This window comes from Temnothorax longispinosus, chromosome 5 (genome assembly GCF_030848805.1).
Source record: "Temnothorax longispinosus isolate EJ_2023e chromosome 5, Tlon_JGU_v1, whole genome shotgun sequence".
NCBI classification, from domain to species: domain Eukaryota; kingdom Metazoa; phylum Arthropoda; class Insecta; order Hymenoptera; family Formicidae; genus Temnothorax; species Temnothorax longispinosus.
The window spans coordinates 10,365,048-10,391,282 of NC_092362.1; the positions used below are offsets into that span (position 1 = coordinate 10,365,048).

At 38.3% G+C, this 26,235-nt stretch overlaps 1 protein-coding gene and 2 long non-coding RNA genes across 3 annotated transcripts; all 3 read right to left on the reverse strand.

Annotated features, from left to right (window-relative positions):
* Positions 1-5,739: 5,739 nt before the first annotated feature.
* Positions 5,740-8,218, reverse strand: LOC139813273 (putative nuclease HARBI1). Its single transcript, XM_071778663.1, has 5 exons — positions 7,813-8,218; positions 7,053-7,287; positions 6,653-6,982; positions 6,436-6,580; positions 5,740-6,195 (listed from the first exon to the last, which is right to left on the reverse strand). The coding sequence occupies exons 2-5, from the start codon at positions 7,284-7,286 to the stop codon at positions 5,807-5,809; spliced, it is 1,098 nt and encodes a 365-aa protein (XP_071634764.1). The 5' UTR covers position 7,287; positions 7,813-8,218; the 3' UTR covers positions 5,740-5,806.
* Positions 8,219-11,012: 2,794 nt separating this feature from the next.
* On the reverse strand, positions 11,013-12,466 carry LOC139813328 (uncharacterized). The gene is made up of 2 exons (XR_011732136.1): positions 11,611-12,466; positions 11,013-11,446 (listed from the first exon to the last, which is right to left on the reverse strand). It is a non-coding gene; the product is annotated as an uncharacterized lncRNA (long non-coding RNA).
* A 110-nt stretch (positions 12,467-12,576) lies between these two features.
* LOC139813327 (uncharacterized) lies at positions 12,577-13,687 on the reverse strand. The gene is made up of 2 exons (XR_011732135.1): positions 13,507-13,687; positions 12,577-13,240 (listed from the first exon to the last, which is right to left on the reverse strand). It is a non-coding gene; the product is annotated as an uncharacterized lncRNA (long non-coding RNA).
* Positions 13,688-26,235: the final 12,548 nt, after the last annotated feature.

The following is a 26,235-nucleotide window of genomic DNA, read 5'->3' on the forward strand; positions in this document are numbered from 1 at the left end:
TCGAGCATCTCCATCGGCCAGATGTTCCGTACACCTGCCAGCCAGATGTGGTCGTTCGCCGCTTCCGCATTCCTGAGTCCATTGTTCGTTCGAGGCAGGTGTTGCCGCGTACAATAGGCTCATTCATTCGATGTAAACATGTTATTCACAGCTTTCGCAAATACATGGATTTCACACTACGCAGTATTCCGTTTTCTCGATCCTTCCATTCCTTTCATACTTATTTATCTCGAATATTCATAATCACGAAATATTATCGGGGAAAGGGAATATTGCGTTAACATTGTTTTATTTATACGCTCGCTCGCCTATTCGTCTATGTTACAACGTCGTGGTGTCGTTCGCGATTGTTAAACAACCATTAATTATCGTTCGTACATGCTTGTTAACTTATTCGACAATTCTCATTTGACTTTCAATAATCGATTTTGTTTCATAACTCTCGCACGTTCTATTCTACGCGTCGCCCGTTATCTCTCCACCCTCGTGGTCCATGCCTCCACCTGATCACGCCGCTTGAATGATGAATCGATGGTCCATTTGATTTCTCAATGTTGCTTAGAACCCATATTTGTCAAATTTACGTTTTCAATTTATCACCATGTGTCGGCTAGTCCGACCGCGCCTCCGTGGTTACGATTCCTCTACTTCATTACCATTCGATGTATCATTCGACGGTGAATTTGTATTCCCTCGGTCTTTCGAATCGCGTGACAATCGACAAATCTACGATTGACCGTCGATATCGTTGATTTTCGCTTCCTCGCGTCGCGGTTCAGGTTTCGCATGTTTCGCGCGTACTCTTTTATTTAACGACGGTTTCTCGATGATACTTGTAATATTCTCACGCCGTTTTACCGCTCGAATCGTTTCGTTTATCGTCGGATCGCTCGATCGACGGTTCGCTTCGCGTGGTCGCTATTACCCCCAGTTGGGAACCCCTGTCGCGTCTCTCGTCAAACAGGTCAACTTTATTTCGATGTTCGTGTGTCGTACCAGCTGATCCGGACTCTGTTGGATCATCGGACCGGTTCTCACGGTTGCCATACCGATCGTTAATGCCATTCGATGGATAACGCGTTTTCTCGTGTTTTGTACGGGTGACGGTTTCGCTCCGGATTTTCTCAAAGATCTGGGAATCAACGTACACGCGTTCCTAAGTGTTTCGAAGTGATTTTACGTTTCACTGACGGTTTTGCCCCGACCTCGGGAAAATTGCCAAACTACCCTTATTATCGTGAATCTCAATGTAATATCGCGAAATTCCATTTGTACGATTATATTCTGTCAATGCCGTATTGCCAACTTGCCCCAATTTTACTTTTTCGCGTTGTTCGGTCAATTAATGTGTTTTCTGTGAACCGCGCTTTCGAAGTTTTCGATCAATTGATATTTTCGCGTGAATCTATTTGCTCATACTTATCCATTGATGTCATCGCGTTTTATCTTATCAAACTTGTTTCGTTCTGTTGCCTGTGGAAAAGGATGATAGGAAAATTGAGGATACATTACAATGTATTTTGTTGGGTAAAAGGTTTTTTAATCTCGAAATCTTTTTTCCTATTGTTCTGTCTCGCCATCGAATCGGCTTGTACCGCAACGCTTAATCTCTATGCCTGTAGCGGGATTCTCTAACGTGATATCGACGATTGTCGCTATCGCTTATTATCGATTTTTATTGCTTGCGCGATCGACGATGTCGACGCAGCATGATTCTGTAACTTAGCCTTAACGATATTTATCGATGCAAAATTCGTTACCGAAGTATCGACAAAATTCGGTAGCGATTCGGTAAACTTGGCAACGTTGCAGTTTTACGCCAGTAAAAGTCTAGTAACTTTCAGCAGAATTTATGAACGCGGACAAAAATGAAGCTTTTGATGTCTTTATACATGCAGATAAGTTTATGGCCTAATTGTTACGCACTCGATTCAATTGTCGGAACTTGTGAGCACAAGTGAGAATACGTCGTGAGTTCGTTAAAAAGTGATAATTATCAATTACTAATCGGCGAGGAGGCCACTATTCTTCACATTTACTGAAAATATGGCTCAAAATGGGGTGACGTAAGTGTTTATTTGAAATATGTTTTATGTAGAAAATAAAATATATCCGTTTCCAGCGAGAAATGACCCGTCTCGTCGATTAGACCTCTATAGACGGGTCATTTCTCGCTGGGGTTATGAAAACATACAATTGGACTCGCGCGAAAAAACGATTGGAAATAATTGGAAAACCATTCCCAGTAAGCAAGAAACGTCAAAAAACGTCAAGAAACATTTCAACTACATTGCATTAATGTTAAAACGTTGCTGTAATGTAGTTAAAATGTTTCTTGGTGTTTCTTGCTTACTGGGTTCAAATCTAGTATAGTACATTAATTGTTCCAATTCTTTTACTAATCCAATAGTATTTTTCCTCTAGAAAAACAAAATAATTTATATTTATACTTTTATAGCAAGAAAGCACGAAGTTCCCGGACAACAATAATCCAATATACAAAAATGTTGGATTTCTTTTATTTAAACAAAGGCCTCGCTGAAGGGAAATTTAATTCCTTACATGGAAAAGAAGACACACAAAAAAAGTGGGCAGAGCTAGCTGCAGAATTAAATAATGTTGAAGGAGCTACAAAAACTGCTGAACAATGGCAAGTGGTACGTGCATAATATTATATTATTCCAAAGAGAAATTTGCGAGTATTTCGCATTAAAAAAATTATTTACATAATAACAAAATGTATTATATAAATAAACAGCATGCAATTAATTTTAGAGAGTTAATTAACATAGTAAAGGCTGGTTTATGTAGGCCGTAACAGATTGATTTAAGCCGTAAACCCTAACAAATTGACCAATCATAGTCGAATGTAAAAAGAATAATCTGTGATTGGCTAATTTCTTAGGACTTATGGGTTAAATCAACGGTTACGGCCTGCATAAACCAGCCTTAAGACTAATGGTTTCATTGTTCATTTTGAAGTAATTTTTATTACAACTTTAGTTATGCATTTAACTTAAATTTGGATTTGGATATACTTTTTTATAAACAAGAATAAAATAAAAAATAATTGTACATGTTTAGGTATGGAGAGACCTAAAAAGTCGTACTTCTCTGAAGGCACGCAATTTGAGAAAAGCTAAGGGAATGACAGGAAACAAGTCCATCAAGCAATCTGCGGAATTATCTGAAATGGAACTGCGAATTATTGGAATAGTCGGCGTAGAATATATTGAAGGAAGTAAAGATTGTGCTGAAAATATTCCGGAAGAGGAGGTATGTACATATACATATATACGTATGCATGTATACATGTATACATGTACATATGTATGTGTGTGTGTGTGTGTGTGTGTGTGTGTGTGTGTGTGTGTGTGTGTGTGTGTGCGTGTGCGTGTGCTTGTGCGTGTGCGTGTGCGTGTGTGTGTGCACAGGACAAAATTTTATGGTTTGGAGGGGGACGAATAATAGTAAAATTAATTTTTTCGAAAATATATTTATACGTTTATATAAACTGTATATGTTTTGTAAATATTCATTGTAGAATCATTATATATGGAGCATTCATAATTAATAACAATTTCAACAATTTGTCTGACAATAGCAAATGAGATTTGAACTATTGAAAAAAATATATCTACCTACATATAATATAAAGTATATAATTGCTTACTACATAATATATGCCTTTTTTCCATGTTTATATAGTCTATACAAAATGAGCTAATCCGTGGAAATTTGTTAATATTGGAGGACATCCCACAAGTTCGCAATACTCTTCTGCAAGAAAATTTGCAAAAGGGCCCGAAAACGTCGAACGGAGATATAGGTAGTCATTTTTATTAGTATTAAAAGAGAATAAATTAATAATAAAATAAAAATAAATATGAAAGAGAAAGACTCTATTTTTATATTTGACAAAAATAAATATATTTAACACTTCATAAATTATTACATAAAATCATTGTAATTGTTTTGATTTAAAAACAATTATCAATTATATCCTAGTCCAAGAAATTTCCGAAGACTTAACAAGCAGCTTAAAGTCTGGTCTATAATAGGTGTCGTAAGTCGTGAGTCGTAAGAAATTGACCAGTCACAGTTGATTATTCTTCTCAAATTCGACTGTGGTTGGTCAGTTTCTTACGACTCACGACTAACGACCAAATTGTAGACCCGATCTAAGTATCAATGGATCATTATGTCATTATCTTTAGAACCTGAAAATTATTTTAAAAAAGCTATATATATATATTCTTTCTAATTTAGGTTGATTATCACATTAGTACTGTAAACTATTTTAATTATTACTTTGTTTTTATAAAAAAGTGGATTAATTAATATTTAATACATTATATAGTGGCCCTTAATCTAAATATACTTATTTATATTAATTGTAATATATTATTTATTTACAGTTATTCCTTTAGATACTAACATTGGCATCGACATCGCTACGATTGACGATGTTGTACTTGATGATGGAAATGCATCCGACAACGATAACATCCTCGTGCAACAAAATTTCCCAATTGTTATTGATGCTGATCCAGAAATTCAACAGACTCTGAAAACTGCTATCGCTTCCTCATACTTGAAGAAACAGACGAAGAGAAAGACTCCATGCATACTTTCTGCTTCCAAGTCATCGGATCTACCAAGTACTACTCGTAACATCGGTTCATCTGTGTTTTCAAGAAGATGTAATAAAGACATAAATAATATTATATAATAGTATTGTACGAAAATTTAAAGAAATTAATAGTTTTCAATTTTTGTACAATAACGTTATAAGATGCCTTTTTTATTACGTGTTTTAATTATTTATGTTAATAATAATGTTTTTTTATATAAAATTGCAGTAAATCGTGTACGAAATTCTACTGAGCAGTTTTATTCATCGAGAGAGCAATTTGAATACATTGCTCAGAAGCAAGCCGATGCTATGATGGTAAGGACCATTCTACAATACGTCGCAAACGCCCCAATTACGAATGATGGCAACTGTTGAAAAGTGTTATTTCCGGTTGCCGATTGCCAGTTGCTGTTATTATAAAATTAAAAGAGCCAACTCTCGTTTGTGGCAATCCCTTGCCAAGCGGAAAGAGTACTTGTCTTTTCAACTAGCAGTTGTCATCCTTCGTGACTGACAACGAGGCGTTTGCGACGTATTGCAGAATGGTCCTAAAAGAAAAATCTCGAAAATCGGAATTAATAAAATTTTTCGAAGTCGTACGTACATAATTGTATATTGTCACCTCCTAAAATATTGTGCAGATACTTGCCGAGGCCTCGAAAGCTCATGCAGAAGCAGCTACGACGAATGCTCTTGCTATGGCAGAAATGGCCAAAGCTACTACAAAGTTAGCAAATAATGCAGATGTACAGGCTGTGAACGAAGCGGATAGGATACGAGTAATGGAGAAAGTAATACAAGTATTGGATAATTCATTGCCAAGCTATATTCACTAAGAAGTAAGAAATGTCCTAATTTGTTATAAATTATGAAAGTCATACGATTATTATCTAATAAGTATTACTTAATTTCAGACCGAGTATAGGAAGTAGGATTTGACAGGAGTCAAATGGGACAAATCAACACAATACGTGATATTAACCAAAGAATGTGATGATTTGTATGTAAAGTATGCACCAAAGTTTTCGTGTTACGTTAAAATATAATATATTATGATTAAATTATGTATTTTATGTTACACTTATATTACATTACGTAAAATATGTTGCACCTAAATAGTAAATTATATATTTTATAATAAATATAAGTAACGGATTTTTATTTTAAAATTTATCTTCCAAACCTTTCCACAATAAGGCGATCTTGAATTCGACGCGCGAGTGCAAGTGGTCGCAAATTATCATCGTCGTCGATGTGAATGCCGGGCACATCTCCATTCGCGTATTCTTCAAACGGATCATCGTCAAGTATACCGCCAGCAATTCGCATGTTGTGTAGAACCGCACACGCATTAACGATTCTTCCTGCAAAACCAGGCTCATACTGTAAGACCCTGTGCTTGGAAAGGCATCTCCACGTGCTTTTAAGAACTCCAAACAATCGTTCCACGCAATTTCTTGCACTGCATAATGCCTTATTGTAGAAAAATTGTGGAGTTTCTTCAGGCTCATGAGGTAAAGGAGTTAACAGCCAGGGTTCTAATGGATATCCTGAGTCACCTGTAAAAAAAACATGTCTAAAATGAGGCGCTTACCGCAAAAGTGACCAAACTGCCAAAATTCGGCAGTTTTTCCTATTTTAAAGCGTTAATGGTTTCATAAGTTATTAACTTATAAATTATGAAACCATTAACGCTTTAAAATAGGAAACCAAATTGCTGAATTTTGGCAGCTAGGCTACTTTTGCGGTAAACGTTTCAAATATGCAACAAATACAGTGATAATATAAAAAAATCGTACCAATGAGATACGTTCTTCTTTCGCCGCAATTATATGCACGTTCCATAACACCACGCGCAGCAGAGGAACTCCAAATATAAGCGTCATGTCTGGCTCCCGGAAATCTTGCATTCACGTTCAGGATCTTGAGAGTCGGGTCGCATATCTTAATAAAGTAATACACATTATATTATAATAATTATAACGCAATAAATTGATAAATAATTTCAATTAGTACCATTTGGACGTTTATTGAATGGTATCCATTGTGATTCACATAGGCTTCTTCGTGTTCCCTAGGAGCAAGAATTGCCACGTGGGTGCAATCTATTGCTCCGATAGCTCCTTCAAATGGTTGAGGAGCATTCTGAAACTGCTCTCTTGCAAACCATCTGGCTTCTGGAGTCATGGGAAACTGCACCCATTGACAAAAAATATTTTCATTTATCGCGTCTGTAACTCGATGAATACATCTACTGATCGATGGTTGACTCATTGAAATACCCCATTGTTCACCTACTGGACGTTGATAGCATCCAGTCGCGTACAATCTTATTGCAGACAGTACCTATGTGACATATAAATTAGAAATAAGCAACTTTGATTATGATTTCGTGTTAAGTGGAAAGACACATTACTTGTTTTTCAACAGATAGTCCAGTAATTCTTGTGTGCATCAAATGAGGTGCAAATACATCAATGAGATCATTTAACAATTCCGGAGTTAAACGGTACAATTCCCTGAATTCAACATCAGTCAAATCGAATGGTTGTTCTATTTCTCGTAATACCTGTCGATTTACTCTTCGCTCGCGGCGTTGGATACAATATTCTAAGTTTAGTATGTCTGCGGCAAGACAAGCATCAGCCATTCTAAAAATAATTTATTTATTCATATTATTTAACCCTGTTATCTATAAGTCAGCAGTACGAATATAAAGTAAAAAAAAACAGTAGAAAAAGTGATACTGAAATGATTTTTTTCACTTTATATTCCCACCGCATGATTATACGAATAATCATTTTAACATAAACAAGTTGTTATAAATTATTGTAAATATATATTTTACTGTTCAATGTATTTGTAATATTGAAACGCGTTGCAAATATGCAGGATACTTCAGATTTTAATTTATAAACTTTGAGAATACATAGACACAAGAAAAAAATTATGTATTGTGTATATGTATATGTATATATTTAGTTAAAAGTATTTCCATATTTAATTTATGTAATATATGTAATATTTGTTATATCAGATAATTTTTATCATTTAACTATTCTGCCTACAAGTTTGAGGTTATCCTTGGTTACGGAAGCCGCATAACAAATATAACGGTTTTTTAAATGTTATAACGTGTATTAGAAATATTATTATTCATTTGATTTATCTCTTACCTTGTTAAATATGCTGAAATAGCCAGAACATTGTAATTCAAATAATATAATATATTATTAACGAATGTAAAATATCGCTAAGCAGTTAACGAGACTTCCAAGACCCATCGTTAACATAGCGACCGATAGCGACAATTTTCGATACTTAACGATTCGACTTAACGAGAAATGTCGATAACTGCTCGATACAGAATAACCCATAACGAAAATTGTCGATAAGTACAGTTAACGATAGCGACAATTGTCGATAGCACGTTAGAGAATCCCGCTACTGATCGCACGCGCGCCGCTCGTTATACACCGATTGTCGCTCTCGCCCCGCAACCCTACAATTTCAAACCTTTTTCCCTTAATCGGTTATTTTTTTTTTATTCGTGAATCTCTTATTCACTTAATCTATATCTAGAGTCCATTATTATACTGTTCGTGAATCTCTCATCTACTTGATCTATATCTAAAGTCCATTACTATAATCTATATCTAAAGTCCATTATTATATTCTATATCTAAAGTCCATTATTATATTGTTTGCTCGTTATATAATATTTTCACGATTTCTCCGTCACAAATATTCGCGCACGCACTACGCTTGCTCCGCGACCGTTCCCTCTGCTAAGCTGCCCCGTCGTTCCTTCGTAACTCCGTCCTTGGGCTGCTTCGGTTCACTTTGCCCCTTCGGCCTCTTGATCATCGGCTGCGCCAGCACCCTATAATCAGTGATGGTCGGTAGCTGACGTTGCTGCAACCGCTGCTCGTGGACGATCGCTGCCGTCGGCTGCAAAGTTAGGTAATGGGGACCTTTTTAAAAAAAAAGGTAAAAAAATGCGCCAAGTACACGCATAGTAGTACATATGTATTATGTTGTTACCTCGAAAAAAACAAAGTGGTAGTATTATACCTCGAAATAACACCCTGTACATACTGTTTATACAATGCGTAATACTACAAAAAAGCGTGATATCAGTACAAAATTACCTTTTTTAAAAAAAAGGTAAAGAAAGGCGCCAAGTACACGCATAGTAGTGTATATGTTGTTACCTCGAAAAAAAAAACAGTGGTAGTATTATACCTTAAAAAAATCTAAGTAACAAGTGGTAGACGAAATCTTTGTATCTTGAAAAATCTCGAAAAAACCTAAACAGTAGTATCTTCACCTCGAAAAAAAACAAAGTAGTAGTATTATACCTCGAAAAAACCTAAGTAACAAGTGGTGGACGTAATCTTTGTATCTCCAAAAATCTCGAAAAAACCTAAACAGTAGTATCTTCACCTCGAAAAAAAACAAAGTAGTAGTATTATACCTCGAAAAAACCTAAGTAACAAGTGGTGGACGTAATCTTTGTATCTCCAAAAATCTCGAAAAAACCTAAGCAGTATTATTTTTATTTCCAAAAAATTATTACTCAAGTGATACACATCACAAAATTACGTTACCTTATCAAAAAATGAGTCGCGCTTCAAGTGATCTATTATTACAATTACAAAAAGAAATGATATCTCTTTTTAAATTACAGCGCCAATTACAGAGAACATACACTGAGAAAAAAAATTTGTCAATCCCAAGAAATATTTAGTCCGATACGTTCAACTAACCATTTTAGTTAGTTAACTAAACATTAGTTGAATTAATTAATTCTTGATTAAAAAAACGAAATAAATTGTTGAAACAACTAATATTTAGTTAACTAATTAAAATGTTTAGTTGAACGTATCGAACTAAATATTTCTTGGGATTAACAATTTTTTTTCTCAGTGTATTTTTCGAGATACAAAGATTACGTCTACCACTTGTTACTTAGGTTTTTTCGAGGTATAATATTACTACTGCTTTTCTTCGATTAGAATAAAAAATTGAATCATGAAGAATTACACAAAGGTAACAGTACAAAATACAAATATTTTATTAAAATATTTAAACCCAACAAGGGAATACAAGGTATTTAAATACAAAGTTTATATATGTATTTTAAAAGATTTAATCGCATCCCAAAGAATTACAGAGGTAACAGTACAAAAAATAAAAATATTTTATTAAAATACATAAATTTTTCTTGTCAAAAAACTTGGCGCTGCTAGACCTCAAAATTAGGTTAGCCTGGTGTGTATGTGCGAGCGAGTGGGTATGGGCGATGTGTGTGTGTGTGTGTGTGTGTGTGACGGTGAATAATGCGGTTTATTACTAAGTATAGGATAAGTTAGGATAAGTTTAGATTTTTAAAGCGATTAGAATTAAGTATAGAATAAGTATAGAATAAGTAATATCTACATTTGTAAAAGGTCTCTCTCTCTCTCTCTTTCTCTCTCTCTCTAGCAGCGCCAAGTTTTTTGACAAGAAAAATTTATGTATTTTAATAAAATATTTTTATTTTTTGTACTGTTACCTCTGTAATTCTTTGGGATGCGATTAAATCTTTTAAAATACATATATAAACTTTGTATTTAAATACCTTGTATTCCCTTGTTGGGTTTAAATATTTTAATAAAATATTTGTATTTTGTACTGTTACCTTTGTGTAATTCTTCATGATTCAATTTTTTATTCTAATCGAAGAAAAGCAGTAGTAATATTATACCTCGAAAAAACCTAAGTAACAAGTGGTAGACGTAATCTTTGTATCTCGAAAAATACACTGAGAAAAAAAATTGTTAATCCCAAGAAATATTTAGTTCGATACGTTCAACTAAACATTTTAATTAGTTAACTAAATATTAGTTGTTTCAACAATTTATTTCGTTTTTTTAATCAAGAATTAATTAATTCAACTAATGTTTAGTTAACTAACTAAAATGGTTAGTTGAACGTATCGGACTAAATATTTCTTGGGATTGACAAATTTTTTTTCTTAGTGTATGTTCTCTGTAATTGGCGCTGTAATTTAAAAAGAGATATCATTTCTTTTTTGTAATTGTAATAATAGATCACTTGAAGCGCGACTCATTTTTTGATAAGGTAACGTAATTTTGTGATGTGTATCACTTGAGTAATAATTTTTTGGAAATAAAAATAATACTGCTTAGGTTTTTTCGAGATTTTTGGAGATACAAAGATTACGTCCACCACTTGTTACTTAGGTTTTTTCGAGGTATAATACTACTACTTTGTTTTTTTTCGAGGTGAAGATACTACTGTTTAGGTTTTTTCGAGATTTTTGGAGATACAAAGATTACGTCCACCACTTGTTACTTAGGTTTTTTCGAGGTATAATACTACTACTTTGTTTTTTTTCGAGGTGAAGATACTACTGTTTAGGTTTTTTCGAGATTTTTCAAGATACAAAGATTTCGTCTACCACTTGTTACTTAGATTTTTTTAAGGTATAATACTACCACTGTTTTTTTTTCGAGGTAACAACATATACACTACTATGCGTGTACTTGGCGCCTTTCTTTACCTTTTTTTTAAAAAAGGTAATTTTGTACTGATATCACGCCTTTTTGTAGTATTACGCATTGTATAAACAGTATGTACAGGGTGTTATTTCGAGGTATAATACTACCACTTTGTTTTTTTCGAGGTAACAACATAATACATATGTACTACTATGCGTGTACTTGGCGCATTTTTTTACCTTTTTTTTTAAAAAGGTAATTTTGTACGGATATCACGCCTTTTTGTAGTGTTACGCATCTTAATCTTAACAGAAAAAAATTACACCTTATAAAGAAATGTGTCTGAAGTTGTAAATATATATATATACACATTGCCGGACATTGCTTTTATGTAAAATATGCATGTATATTACGTTGCTTGTATAAATTATTTCTTACCAACTTTTTCCAAAAATAATATATAAATACCTTTAGCACCTGTAGGCCATCGTTTATTTTCTATAATTTTTCCATCATCAAATTCAATCCAAAATGTCCTTTCTCTACACATACTTGTATAATGAAGATATTGTCTCAGAGATATCGCAATATATCGACAATATAACCTTCACTCACAGATATGATGAGATTGTAAGCTATTTGCGAAATAGCTTATGAGCCACGAACAACGACGAAATACTATTAATAATAACAACAGAGAGAATTCTTCTCTGCTATTAATCCCACAATGTATTTGTCAACAAAGCGTAGGAACCGGTAACGCGTACGCGGAACGCAACAACCACGAATAATGTAATCAACGACGACGTGATAGGCGACGTGATCGACAGCAACGTGATCGATGGTGACATGATCGGCGGCGACGTTATCGGCGTGTATAGATAGAGCCTTTAGGGCTGCATTCAAAAACTATATTCGAGTGCACACCGCATCGCTTTATCTTGTTACTAAAAATTGAACAAAGACAGGGACCGTATTCTCGAGCCTGCCCTAATGATTTTCGTGTGCGACTTTCTATTTGAAAAACATTGAATTTCGCATGCGAGTTTCATGAAAACGATTCGAGAATAAGGCTCCAGAACGACGCTGATGTGTATTCGAATGACCTAGTTTACACCGATCTCTTGATACGCGTATCAAACCAATAATCAAACTAATTTACTAGTTATTTACTATTTAATACGCGTATCAAGTGATCAATATAAACTAGGCCAGAGTGAAGTTTTCGAATATAGTCTGAAAGGCTCTCTACCCTATAAGGGTATTCCACGCTTTTAAACACTTTACCCGCCATCGTCGCCGATTTCATTCCAGACTTTGTATAACAAACAGTGGCAAATACTGGCCGTATTGTCCTCTGAAAAGAGGCAGGAGCCAACGAAACCACCGTTTCATACTGATTGTGAGAGAAATCGCGAAAGTACAAATGGTAAGTACTGTCTTTTCAATATATATTTCACATAATTTCACATAATTACAATATATAAAAAATTTAATTCATATTATATGTATTTAATTCATAAAATTTCTTATACAATTTTATTATTTTACAGTTCGCAGACCAAGAGGCAGAGCCGCGGGGATACGACGCCAAGAAGAAAGGTTCATGGCCTTCTTATATAAATTGTCATCACCCAATTACCATTGGGGTAGACGAGGCAGAGGCAGACGTTGAGAGCAACAGGATTTAATCTTTGTCTCTATATAATATCTATATATAATAATGTCTCTATATAATCTCTATATATAATTATGTCTCTATATAATCTATATATATATATATATATATATATATATATATATATATATTATCAAATCCTCTTGATTCAAAACGATCTTGATTACTTTTATTAATTTGTATGTAGCTGTTTTGAGACAAATTAGTTGTTTCAACGCTCTCAGGTTGTACAGGTAATTTATCCTCGAGAAAGTCGAATAGGGATATTTTTCCGCTGCTTGGTTTACTGTCCTCGGTTTTCTTTTCCCGTTTGCCACGCGACTCTCGTGGTTCCAATAATACCAGCTTTAAATGGCAATCCTTGACCTATATCTCCCAAAATTAAGTCACCATCTAATTCTCTTTCATCAACAGCTACGTCTAAAAATAAAATAATGTATTAATATGATATTATGGCTACGGTCAACGTGACACTACAAATGCTTCAAAGCATTCCTCTTCTCTTTTCTTTCAATGAAGAAAGAAGGAGAAGAAGAACGCTCCAGAGCATTTGTATCACGTTGACCGTAGCCTATATATCAAGATATATATATATCTTTCAGCAACGTGCACAACTTCATTTGAGGTTATAATTGGGTACAACATTCATCGCACGATACTTTTATAATTGCAAATCGGAAACGTACCTCGAGTTCAGCTCTTCTGCGATCAACGAAGTCGGGATCGAACGTGTCAGTCGTCACTTTCTGCCAAGCGTAGAGAACCTTCTTTTCCGGCAGCGATGGTAACACGATGTAGGGATACGAAATCTCCAGATAAGCACGAAGCAATTCAATTCAGTATATCGCCGGGCCGATTACGGTGTTACTGCCGTTTCGCGTACGCGCATATGCGCGCGTTGTCGCACCTTACCTCGCGACGCGTAATAAAGAGTCACACGGTCGGTCTCGCTCCGCGCGTACTACCGTGTCTCTCGATCGATCGAGATAGGTTAACTCAGGTTAACTGATCAGATGATGAACTGACTGACAGGTGAAACGAACGCACTGTCTGCACTGCACTGCACTGCGATACTAACGCCGTTAGCCGCCAGTGCCGAAAAAGTGAAAGTAAAGCCCCTTGCACAATGCCAGGCAACAGGCAATAGGAACAGGAAATAACCAAAAAATCGTTAATTACAACCTAAAAAATTCAAATGCTATGATTGGTTGGCAATAGGCAATAGGCACAGAATTTCCAACGTGACGGAAACTCTGTGTCTATTGCCTGTGTCACTGTTTATTCTGCATTTATACATGATTTCTGATTTCTATTCCCTGTTCCTATTGCCTGTTGCCTGGCATTGTGCAAGGGGCTTTACGTTTCTGATTATGACGTCATCATATAAAACGTCGGCGTTAGAAGTAGAAGAAGAAGAAGAAGAAGTATCTTAATAAAAAATTTTCACATTTGGACTTTGCGTCGCAATATCTCCGCTCGTAGGGCACGGAGCGGAATATTATAAGAGAGAAACCCCCCCCTAATTGGACCCCAAGCTATCGATCAAGCCTACTTAGAACTTGATCCGTTCACTCGTTATCGAGATCTCAACATCTCGAGTACTCGCAACCCGTCGCGTCGCGTAAAAGAGTCACGGTCGGTCTCGCTCCGCGTGTACTTGGCGCGAGACACTACCGTGTCTCTTGATACTTTGAATTCGATGTCCACGTGTTCCAGGTTGCCGATGACGGGTTTCAGATAGTGCGCTCTATAGTTTTCGGTGTCCAGGTGTAATAATACGTTGAATTCGATGTCTAGGTGTCCCACGTTGCCGATGACGAGGTCCACATAGTGCGCTCCGTAGTTTTCGGTGTCTACGTGTATTAATATTTCGAATTCGATATCTACATGTCCTACATTCAGATTTAAAATTATTAATACACCTAGACACCAAAAACTACAAAGCGCACTATGTGGACCTCGTCATCGGCAACCTGGGACACGTAGACATCGAATTCGAAGTATTATTACATCTAGACACCAAAAACTACGGAGCGCGCTATCTGGACCTTGTCATCAGAAACCTGGGACACCTAGACATCAATTTCAAGATATTAATACACGTAGACACCGACAACTACAAAGCGCACTATGTGGACCTCGTCATCGGCAACCTGGGACACCTAGACATCGAATTCAAGGTATTAATACACGTAGACACCGAAAACTACGGAGCTCACTATCTAGACATTGTCATCGGCAACCTGGGACACCTAGACATCGCATTCAACGTATTATTACACCTGGACACCGAAAACTACGAAGCGCACTATGTGGACCTCGTCATCGCCAACCTGGGACACCTAGACATTGAATTCAACGTACGATTACACCTGTACACCGAAAACTATGAAGCGCACTATCTGGATCCCGTCATCGGCAACCTGGGACACGTGGACATCGAATTCAAGGTATTAATACACGTAGACACCGAAAACTACGAAGCGCACTATGTGGACCTCGTCATTGGCAACCTGGGACACCTAGACATCGAATTCAACGTACGATTACACCTGGACACCGAAAACTATAAAACGCACTATCTGGATCTTGTCATCGGCAACCTGGGACACGTGGACATCGAATTCAAGGTATTAATACACGTAGACACCGAAAACTACGGAGCGCACTATGTGGACTTCGTCATCGCCAACCTGGGACACCTAGACATTGAATTCAACATACGATTACACCTGTACACCGAAAACTATGAAGCGCACTATCTGGATCCCGTCATCGGCAACCTGGGACACGTGGACATCGAATTCAAGGTATTAATACACGTAGACACCGAAAACTACGAAGCGCACTATGTGGACCTCGTCATTGGCAACCTGGGACACCTAGACATCGAATTCAACGTACGATTACACCTGGACACCGAAAACTATAAAACGCACTATCTGGATCTTGTCATCGGCAACCTGGGACACGTGGACATCGAATTCAAGGTATTAATACACGTAGACACCGAAAACTACGGAGCGCACTATGTGGACCTCGTCATCGGCAACCTGGGACACGTAGACATCAAATTCAACGTATTATTACACCTGGACACCGAAAACTATGAAGCGCACTATCTGGATCTTGTCATCGGCAACCTGGGACATGTGGACATCGAATTCAAGGTATTAATACACGTAGACACCGAAAACTACGGAGCGCACTATGTGGACCTCGTCATCGGCAACCTGGGACACGTAGACATCGAATTCAACGTATTATTACACCTGGACACCGAAAACTATGAAGCGCACTATCTGGACCTTGTCATCGGCAACCTGGGATACCTAAACATCGAATTCAAGCTTGATTCATAAGAATCGACTTAAAAATTCCCTAGCGGCACTTTCTGCCAAGCGTAGAGAACCTTCTTTTCCGGCAGCGGTGGTAATACGATGTAAGGATACGAAATCTCTCCAGATAAACATGAAGCAATTGACTCAATATATATTATATAAGTATATACCTAATTTACCTAAATAGAAATCTTCCTCCTGACCGATAAGTCTATCGACCTAATTTTGAAATACGCGCGCGATATCGAAACTGGCGATACCTGCGCCGCCAGCGTCGAAAAAGTGAAAGTGACGTTTCTGATTATGACGTCATCATACACAAGAGCGTTAGAAGTATCTTAAAAATAAATTTTCACATTTAGACTTTGCGTCGCAATATCTCCGCTCGTAGGGCACGTAGCGGAATATTATGAGAGAAACCCCCCCCTAATTGGACCCCAAGCTATCGATCAAGCCTACTTAGAACTTGATCCGTTCACTCGTTATCGAGATCTCAACATCGCGGGTACTCGCAACCCGTCGCGTCGCGTAAAAGAGTCACGGTCGGTCTCGCTCCGCGTGTACTTGGCGCGAGACACTACCGTGTCTCTTGATAGTGCCAGTTTTTTGACACCCTCTTTTTATGATCCTATAAATTGCGTAAACTTATGATTCGAACTTTGGCACAGGTCCCACCCCCCTCCGACCCTTTCTTCGAGGGGTTGATTTTGGCATTTTTAGTTTTTCGACGGTAACTTCTGACGGGGGAAAGGTAGGGGGTTGGGTTCTGAGGACCGAAGGTAGTCCTCGACGAGACGCGTCCATCCCCCCAGGTCCCATCTCTCCACCACCCCCCCTTCAGGACTTGTAAAATTTTGAAAATTTTGTCAAAATTTTTTATAATCCTATAAATTGCGTAAACTTATGATTCGAACTTTGGCACAGGTCCCACCCCCCTCCGGCCACTCCTTCGAGGGGTTGATTTTGGCACTTTTAGTTTTTCGACCGTAGCTTCCAAGGGGGAGGAGGTATGGGGTTGGTGTCTGAGGAAAAGTTGTTGCCCTCAAGGAGGACTATCCATCCCCCCAGGTCCCATCTTTCTTGCACCCCTTGTTTGGGCTCTGTATACTTGGACAAAGGGGTTGAAAATGAAAATTTACAAGTTCCAAGGGGTAACTTTGGAAAAATGTCTTTCAGGACCTATGCCACGTGATTCTAAATGTCGAGAACGTCAATTTGGACCCCTCCTTTTTTTTTTTTTTTGGAAAATCTGAAAATTTTTCCAAGTTTTTAAGGCTGGGCCTTTGAAATATTACCCCTCAAGTGTCTATGCGAGGTGAATGAAAATATCGAGAAACGTGTTTTGGACCCCCTTTTTTCATGACATTTTTTTTTTTTTTTTTTTTACAAATATTTCTAAGTTCCAAGGATAGACCTTTGTAAATGGACCTCCCAGTGTCTATTCCATTCGACTGGAAATTCATTTCTGAACACATTCCTTCCTGACCCGACCTGACCCTTTCCCAAACTGACCGGTCAGGCTCGTCCAAACCACATTTTATCAGTCAGGGCGAACCTGACCACTCCCAGCCGACTCTGAAGCGAGTACGGTTAGGTTAGGTTGTGACCGGAACAACGATTGATGATGTGAAAATCGAAATATAGCCACTTACTACTTGGGCTGAATTATACGGTCGCCACTGTATTTTAAGGCTCAAATACAGAAACCTCTGGTTGTTGCTATGCCCCTCGCTTCCTTCCAGCTCGATGGCCGCCGTCTTCTACGCCGTGGACGTGTTCAAGGCCGTCAGCCACGCCCTGTTATTGCGTCGCGTAATATACGGAACTCGGATAGGAATTATGACCGGGCCGAGATATTAACACTCTCGTTTTTATTATAAACAAATAATAATTTATTGTTCCTTCACTTCTACAAACGTAACCCGCGTTCGGGTCTGAATCTCCCTCTCAGGGTGTATATCTAAACGTCGACTTACACGAATGGATCGTTATCCCGTATCGCGTATCGAATCGTTATTAATCACGCTGTTAACGCAAGCGGTCAACGGGATAAGCCACGTCGGCTTCGATTTGTTTCGCGATCACCGCAACGTGCAACCGCATCGAAGTTTCACGACGAACTGTCCGGGAGGAATGGGTCGAGTCTCCCCACTTTGAGGCAACGCATGCGCCGGTGTGCCTGTTCGGGCGCGAAGCCCTCCCATTGGTTAGTCGTACCTACGGGTGTAGCGCGGTACGACTCCTTCGACACTCTGAGTGTAACCGGCGCGTAGAGACGGTTTCTCATGCACTCTATCTCTACACCCAGGAGAGTAGCTCTCCTCCCAAAGTGCAACGTCGCGAAGGGCTATCGCCGAGGCGATACCGAGGTGAACCGATTCGCGTCGCTGCACCGCGACGATTCGCTCGGTAGCGAATCAAGAGTCACTCGAACGGTTTTCGAGTGACTCGAAAAAAGTCACACGGACGAATCCTATGGAAGCCAGGTAAGTATGAACGGTCATTGCGTCCGTCATTAATTATATCTTTTCTTTTCAGGTACCCGGGTTCATCGAAGGAATCGTCCCAACGTAATGTAACGAAATGCATCGGCGATGCTCAAACTTGCACCTTTTGGTGTAAATACGGTAAGTACATAAGGTAAGTATCGCGTCGACTTAATTCTATCGCGCGTATATGAAAATGATGAAATTAAACTTAAAATTGACAGGGAATATTGTATTAATAATAAAACCATGCAAATGAAGTTAATTTAGCTCTAAGCCTATCAAAAGTGTAGAGAGAACACTAAAGTGTAAAAAAGTGTAATCAAAATGTATGAAATTAATGTCAAATGTAAAATGTAATATGTCTTGGCCTGGAATAGCTCCATTATGCCCGTTCTCTCTCTAGTTTGTTGTAATTAATGATATAATGATAAAATATAAAGGTTTTACCCCAAAGTGTATCAAAGTGTAGTAAAGTGTAATTAAAAAGTGTAAAGCTCGCGCTGGCTCGTTCCGCAGACCTATTCTAAGTCATTTGTACGGAAAGTGTAGCAAAGTGTAAACAAAGTGTAGAGTTCGCGCTCGCTCGTTCCGCAGACCTATAACTAAGTCGCTTATACGGAAAGTGTAGAAAAGTGTAAAAGGTGTAACACCCTTTTCGTCCGTCTGTATCGTAAACGTGTTTGTCTGGTGTCTAAGTTCAAAAAGTGTAATAAAGTGTAACGTTTGAAGTGTAAATACCTCAATTCCCTTCGGGATCCTCCGGATTGTTCAAAATCACGATGTAAAGTGTAATGAGTATGAATAGCGTGCAAACTAAGTTTGGATCAGGGAAATTGAGCATCATTGGTAAAAAGATAACTATTGAAACTATCGCGTACGTTGTAAACTGCATTGTTGATATTTTTACGTGCTCTATGGCGTGTAATAGGGTTCTGAAATCGTTCTCTGTGAATAAACTAGCAATAATATGCAAATCAAAGAAATGGCAAAAACAATGAATATAAAAGCCAATATTATTATTCTAAATTTATCTGAATCCATCTTGGATCGTTTGTTAAATAATTGGGTACGTTTAAGGTGGGTTTTCTATGTATTTCGTATGAATCGTCTTTATTAATAAGTTTTCTGTATGTTTCGAATGTGTTCGCTGTGTTTGTAGTGTACTAAGTGTAACGCAGTGGCACTTTGCCCCGCCGCAATCCACGTATGGATGTCTAAAATTAATAAAAGTGTAGCACTCGGTGTACTCTAGACTCTAATGGATAAAATATTAATATAAATCAAATGACTCGATCAAATAACATGTGCGATCTACGCTTAAATGAACTCGAAATAATATCGCGATAAAAATACTAGAAAGTAAATAGTAAAAACACAAAACTGAAAAATCAATGTTATCAAAAATGTTTCGAACACGCATGCCATTACAATTCGGTGTAGCACTGCGAGCACTGCACCTCCTCCGCTTCCATCTGCTGGCTCTCGTCCCCTGGTCTGCTCTCCGACTGCTCCCTCTGCACCTCGGTAGAGAATATCATCGACCCTGGAGATGCCGTTTCACGTATAGGCGTAATGCCCCCGGTTAGCAGCCTCGCCACCTCCTCGTCTGCAATGCGTTTGTAATCGGGTGGCACCGATTGGTCCACCAATGAATCGGTCAGACTCGGCTGAGCCTTGTCCGGCTGTTGTCCGGCTCGTTCGGGTTTCCCCTGTTGCACCCTCTGCTCCCTGTTGTCTGTCTCGGCTCGTGCGGGTTCCTGAGACATGATTAGAGTTTCGGCGGAAGAATCCCGACTCGCCTGGGAAACGGGCACTTTAGTGTACGGTCCCAATGTTGTGACCGGATCAACGATTGATGATGTTAATATAATGTTATTAGCCACTTACTACTTGGGCTGTTATTACGGTCGCCACTGTATCTTTCCGGGTGAATACAGAAACCCTGTTGCTATGCGGTGCCCCGTCCTTCCTTCAGGCTTAATGGCCGCCAGTATCTACGACGCGGACGTGTTCAAGGCCGTTGGCAACGCCCGTTTTATGCGCACGTAGGATACGGTCGTTGGGAGAGGATATTCACTGGGGTCGCGAATAATGAACGTTTGTTTATTATAAACAAATAATATTTTAATAATTTCACATTTACAGTATCTCAGTACACGAACGGACAGGTTCTATCGCGCGTTGACCTGCGTCGATTGTTCACGAACTCTGCGTACCGTCGCTTTGAGCTATACTCGGTCAAAACCGTTAACGCGTGGTTAATATTCGCGTAATTATCGTATACGGCCACGGGATAAGCAAGCTGAGTCGAGTTATTTCGCGCAACCGTTGGAACGAGTTGACGCCTCGAGCTTCTCAAGCAAACTGTCCACGAGGAGAGGGTCTCGTTTCCCCTCCTTAATACCTAGCGCAGGCGCGTTGCCTCGCATTTGCGCGCGAGAATGATGTAATCCCGCGCTTTCTTTCTTTCGACCTATCGCGTCGCTTGGTGACGAGCGACACGATCCTTGCGGCGCTTATTCTTTCGACTGAGCCGATCTCATTGGCTCAGCTCATGATTTGACTGAGATACCATAGGGGTATCGCAACGGCGGACACGGGCTCTCGCTTCGGACGCGGCAACCAATGCCAGCCGTCGCAACATGCACAAAGTGCAAATCGCGGCGAGTCACTCGGAACGTTTTCCGAGTGACCGAAAATGGTCTCTTTGACGTTCCCCATAACGACCAGGTAAGTAAACTACGTACTAGAATCAATTTAATTAATTCTCCTTTTCTTTCAGGTACCGGGTTCTCCGTGGGATCGTCTCGCCCAATCAATGGACTGATTCGTATCGTCGGTGAGTATCCGAACGGTAAGTATATAAAATAATTAAGAATGCATAATGTTGCATGAAATACGACTAATCGTACTTGTCTCGACAAGGAAAACGTAAAATAAAAGTTATACAATGCAAATTCGCGCTTCACGACATTGTCTCGCTTCGCGGAGCTACGCTCGCTTCCTATTGGTCGATTCGTCGCGCTTATAGTAAAAAGTTGCGCCTCGCGCTCTCATTGGCTCTGGGCCTAGCAAAATCGTAAATCAATCTAAAACTCTGAAAAATAATATCAAACTGCCAGAAATCGTTCCTATTGGCTATCGCTGTGTCGAGAATACTCAAAACTAATAAATCTAGAGAAACTAACGCGATTCTTAACAAAATAGACCGGGATGAGTCCCATTGGTCCTCGCGTGTCGGCATTTCGCCTCTACTGTCAAACTTGTAATAAAATATCAAAAACGTGTTATCTTGAACCCTATTGGTCCTCGCGTCTCTGTGACGTCTTTATGCATGCAAAATTGTGTGTGTCGGTTCATGGCTCTTCGGGAACCAATCGTGGCTCGATTTCGAGACTCAACAATAGTATGTAAAGTGTGTACAATATGTAAATGGTTAGGATAGTGGATATGTCTGGAAATGTCATTACGACAGGAATGAATATAATTAGGGTTACGACGATGTACTCCTTGAACCTCATGGCTTCGCTGTGATGGAGTAGATCGCGTATAGGCTGTATAAAATTAATGTTGAAAACAACAAGAAAATTGCCGTTAATATTAGCGAAGTGATCCTCTCGGGATTCATCTCCGACTGTGTTCCAGGCTCTGATTGGCCCATCAATGACTCTATCTTTAATCGAATTATGCAAAGGTGCTTTGGGATTGGTAGGATTGGTTGATGTGTAAATCGTGTGTTTTACAAAAGTTTTCAAGTGTATTCTTAGAAATAGGGTGTGTATTACATGCATATATATCTGTTCGCTTTATCTCAAATAAAATAAAATAAAAAGTCTCTATATCTCTTTCGCAATCGTTCTTTGGCTTGTCAATATGTCTTTTCGCACTCACGGCGCTTGTTACTCGCTACTAAACTTCGCGATGCTAACTTTCGTATGATAAAAGGTTATAATATCCAAATAAAATAAAATGAGATAAACTATTACACAAAATAATAAAATAAGATAAAATATAGAAAAAGGGTTATTTCCGCACGGGTCTTTGCCTCGGCGTCTCCCTATTGGCTCGTTCTCGGTCCCGACTCGTCCTGCCGTCCCTCCGCCTGGGATTGCTGGATCGGCGGCTCGTCGTCGTCCTCCGGAACCACCTCTGGACCAGCGGGCTGTTTCGCCTCGCTACCCACGATCACCTGAGCTACCTGGTCTGGAATCCGCTGCAGGATCTCGCCTATTTCAATGCTCTCAAAGCTAGCGTCTTTCACTTCTTCGTTGGCCGCTACGCTGGCCGGCCGCGGTGTGCCCGACATTCCCCGGTACGGCTCGTCCTCAGGGTAGTCGTCCGTTGGCTCCACGAGTACCGGTGCGCCTCGACCCGAACCCGACGATAAAGTGGTAGGTTCACCCTGCGACTTCAAGGTTAGGTTAGGTTAGGTTGGAGTCTGAGCCAAGGCTTTAAGGAGGACGGACGCTCTTTATATCGCTCCGTATATGTGGGATTTTGTGACTTTAAATATTGAGAATTTTTGAAAGTGTCTGATATGTGTCGATTCGCGCTGTTATTACGAGTCGAACTATGTAAATTTCGTTACTGACATTATTAGGATTACTTAGATTTTAACATTTTTGTCTCTGATGTGATATGGCTGTGCGTTTCGCGAGAGTCTTGTGTGCCGCATGGCGACCGTTGACTCTTTGACTTTTTGACTTTAAGAACTAAGAAATATCGCGAATCCTTAGAATATCACTTAAGATTGGACATTTACACTTTAGACTCGGACCTTGTGCATCGAACAGTATATATATTATTCGTGATGTATACGATTTAATATAATTTTCATTAAATTTTTCCTCGGGCCACATCCAATACGTGAAGATGGCCGCCTTGATAGGAGAAAGGAGGATAGAATTAAGAAGGAAGGACGTTATATATGTCTGGCTGCAATTAATTCATATCTATGCTCACTTTGGTGAGTTATATGTTACTTCAAGTTGAAACATGTGTCTGCCTGTTCGTTTATACTTGTATCGATACAGGGGGAAAGAAGTGTCATAATGCACATATCTCTTCCTCGACGATTTAAATTGTCGATCATGAAAATGGCCGATTTTCACACGCCTCGTGTCTATACGAACGTTAGAGACAAATGGCCGTTCGCGTCGTCTCGCACCGTTGATTCTGAGAAGTTAAAATGGCCGACTTAAGCACTCTTCGTGTCTTTCGCGTCTGTAATGGTGCATGACGCGATTATAATTAGAGACAATATATCAATGGTAACTTGACTCAGTGTTATGGCTTCTGTTCGCGACTGAGGCAACGACGGTCGTTTTATCGCGTCGGGAAGTACTTATACTTATGCATCTCGCGATTTCTATAGACCTGTGAAACTGCATAACTGCGATGTCACTGGGAATGCATTATTAAACTATTCGGGCTTCGTTTTGATAACGACAGTGACAAGTGTTTTACGCTCGGGGATATATGTGTGCAGTATTTCGCGGTGATTGGCCGATGTCGTTCCTTTGGCTGTCTGTCGCGAGACTTAAGTTTAAGTTTATTCTGTGTACCTGATGTGCATATGACTTTTTGAGACTGCACTTATCGTGCGTGCATCTTATTCTTTGGGCCTCATCGTACTGGCTCGACACATGAACACATTCACATAAATCACTTTACAATGAGGTTATCTCTTTGCCTTGGCTCTTTCAAAACTCTTAAACTCTTATACTATTTCACACTTAATAATTCGACGAGACCTTAGTCTCTATTATATTCATACGCTCTTGAAGCTTAATCTATTTAATATGTTCTTGCGTGCGAGATAATTCTATTGTATATCTAATATTAAGTTAGTTTTATGATAGTTAACTCTTCATACCGCGTGTTATTGTAGAGATTTCAACCTCTTATTCTCATAGATGCTCTGGAAGCTCTTTTTCGCGGGATAATTCTATACTTTATACAAAATATTAATCTAGTACAATAGTTCTGTTTCATTACATTCTAATGTTATTGATTTGCGTATACATATATAGGAATCTGCGTACTACAATGTGCAATGTGTTCTGCATACTGCGACCGTTCGTTTCAGTAATATATTACAATGCGATGGGTGATCGAATAAATTGAAGTGGTTGTCTCTGTGATTGTCATAGTTGTTTAGTCTTTGTGACTGTATTGTGTTTTCTCCCGTTAATTACTTATTGTAGAGCATATGCATTCATGATTGTGAGTTTATAATAAAGAAATGAATCAGGAAGTGATGTGACGGTGTACATATACTGTTTATTTATGATTCTCCTCTCCTATCCTACATAACCTATATGGAGTGTCAGACTGGAGTGGCTAGTGTAGGCTGAATTTGTACTTGCAGCATTATATTAAACTGCAACAGTTATATATATCTTATCTGACATCTCTATGCACTTATAGTTTTCATATAGAGTTAATGTGATGATATACTAAGATTCATATTCTGACAAAGAGTGGTGTCAATGTTATATGGAAAATAACATATTTTCTAGACTAAATTTCACATAAAATGACAATATTTAGCTCTTTTACACATATACACATATACTGTTAAACTGTTAATTTCTGTGTATATGCAATCATATTCTATATATTGAACGGTCTTAGATCAGATCAAATGATTGGGAAGTGGTCAGGAAATGGTCAGGAAATGGTCAGGTTGAAATGGTCAGGAAATGGACAGGTAATGATCAGGAAATGGTCATGAGAACGGTCAGGATAATGGTCAGGAAAACGGTCAGAAAGTGGCCAGGGATGGCGATTACTCATTGATACTTAGTCATATTTTTTATATTAAGTGGCCCAGCTATTAGACAGACTGTCAGGCTTTGAAGATGGTTGTATTTTGGAGTGGATATACATTGACAATCTTAACTGTTAATAATTATTCATACTTTAATTAATTTTCTATATATTTCATGTTTTTGTCACAAAAATCAGTTAATTCATATACTGAGTATCATATTTCGATATCGAAGGATTTGAATATCATATCTTGAAAAATGACATATTTCTGGCTCAAATTTGCATTAATATCACCGAACAGTTAAATCTAAACATGATAGATGTAATATTTCTATGTATTTTACACTCTTTTATACCTATAAGTGGTCTTTTCTTGTATGTTCAAGTCATATCTTAATATCAAATGGTCTAACTATCAGATCTTGAAAGACGATCATATTTTGGAGTAGACATACATTTATAGCGTTAATTATTAGCAATTATATATACTTTAACTAATTCTTTCTATACACTTTATGTTTTTTATTACATAAAATCAGTTAATTCACATACTAAGTTTTATGTTTTTGATATTGAAGGATCTGAATATCATATATTGAAAAATGACATATTTTTGGTTCAAATTTGCATTAATATCACCGAACAGTTAAATCTAAACATGATAGATGTAATATTTCTATGTATTTTACACTCTTTCATACCTATAAGTGGTCTTTTCTTGTATGTTCAAGTCATATCTTAATATCAAATGGTCCAACTATCAGACCTGGAAAGATGATCGTATTTTGGACTTGACACACTTTGGCAATGT

Excerpts from the sequence above, each read along its gene's own strand:
- LOC139813273 (XM_071778663.1), bottom strand. The coding sequence starts at position 7,286 with ATGGCTGATGCTTGTCTTGCCGCAGACATACTAAACTTAGAATATTGT. Across the intron at positions 6,983-7,052 it reads GACTATCTGTTGAAAAACAA|GTACTGTCTGCAATAAGATT; the intron begins GTAATGTGTCTT and ends TATGTCACATAG. Across the intron at positions 6,581-6,652 it reads ATTCAATAAACGTCCAAATG|ATATGCGACCCGACTCTCAA; the intron begins GTACTAATTGAA and ends TACTTTATTAAG.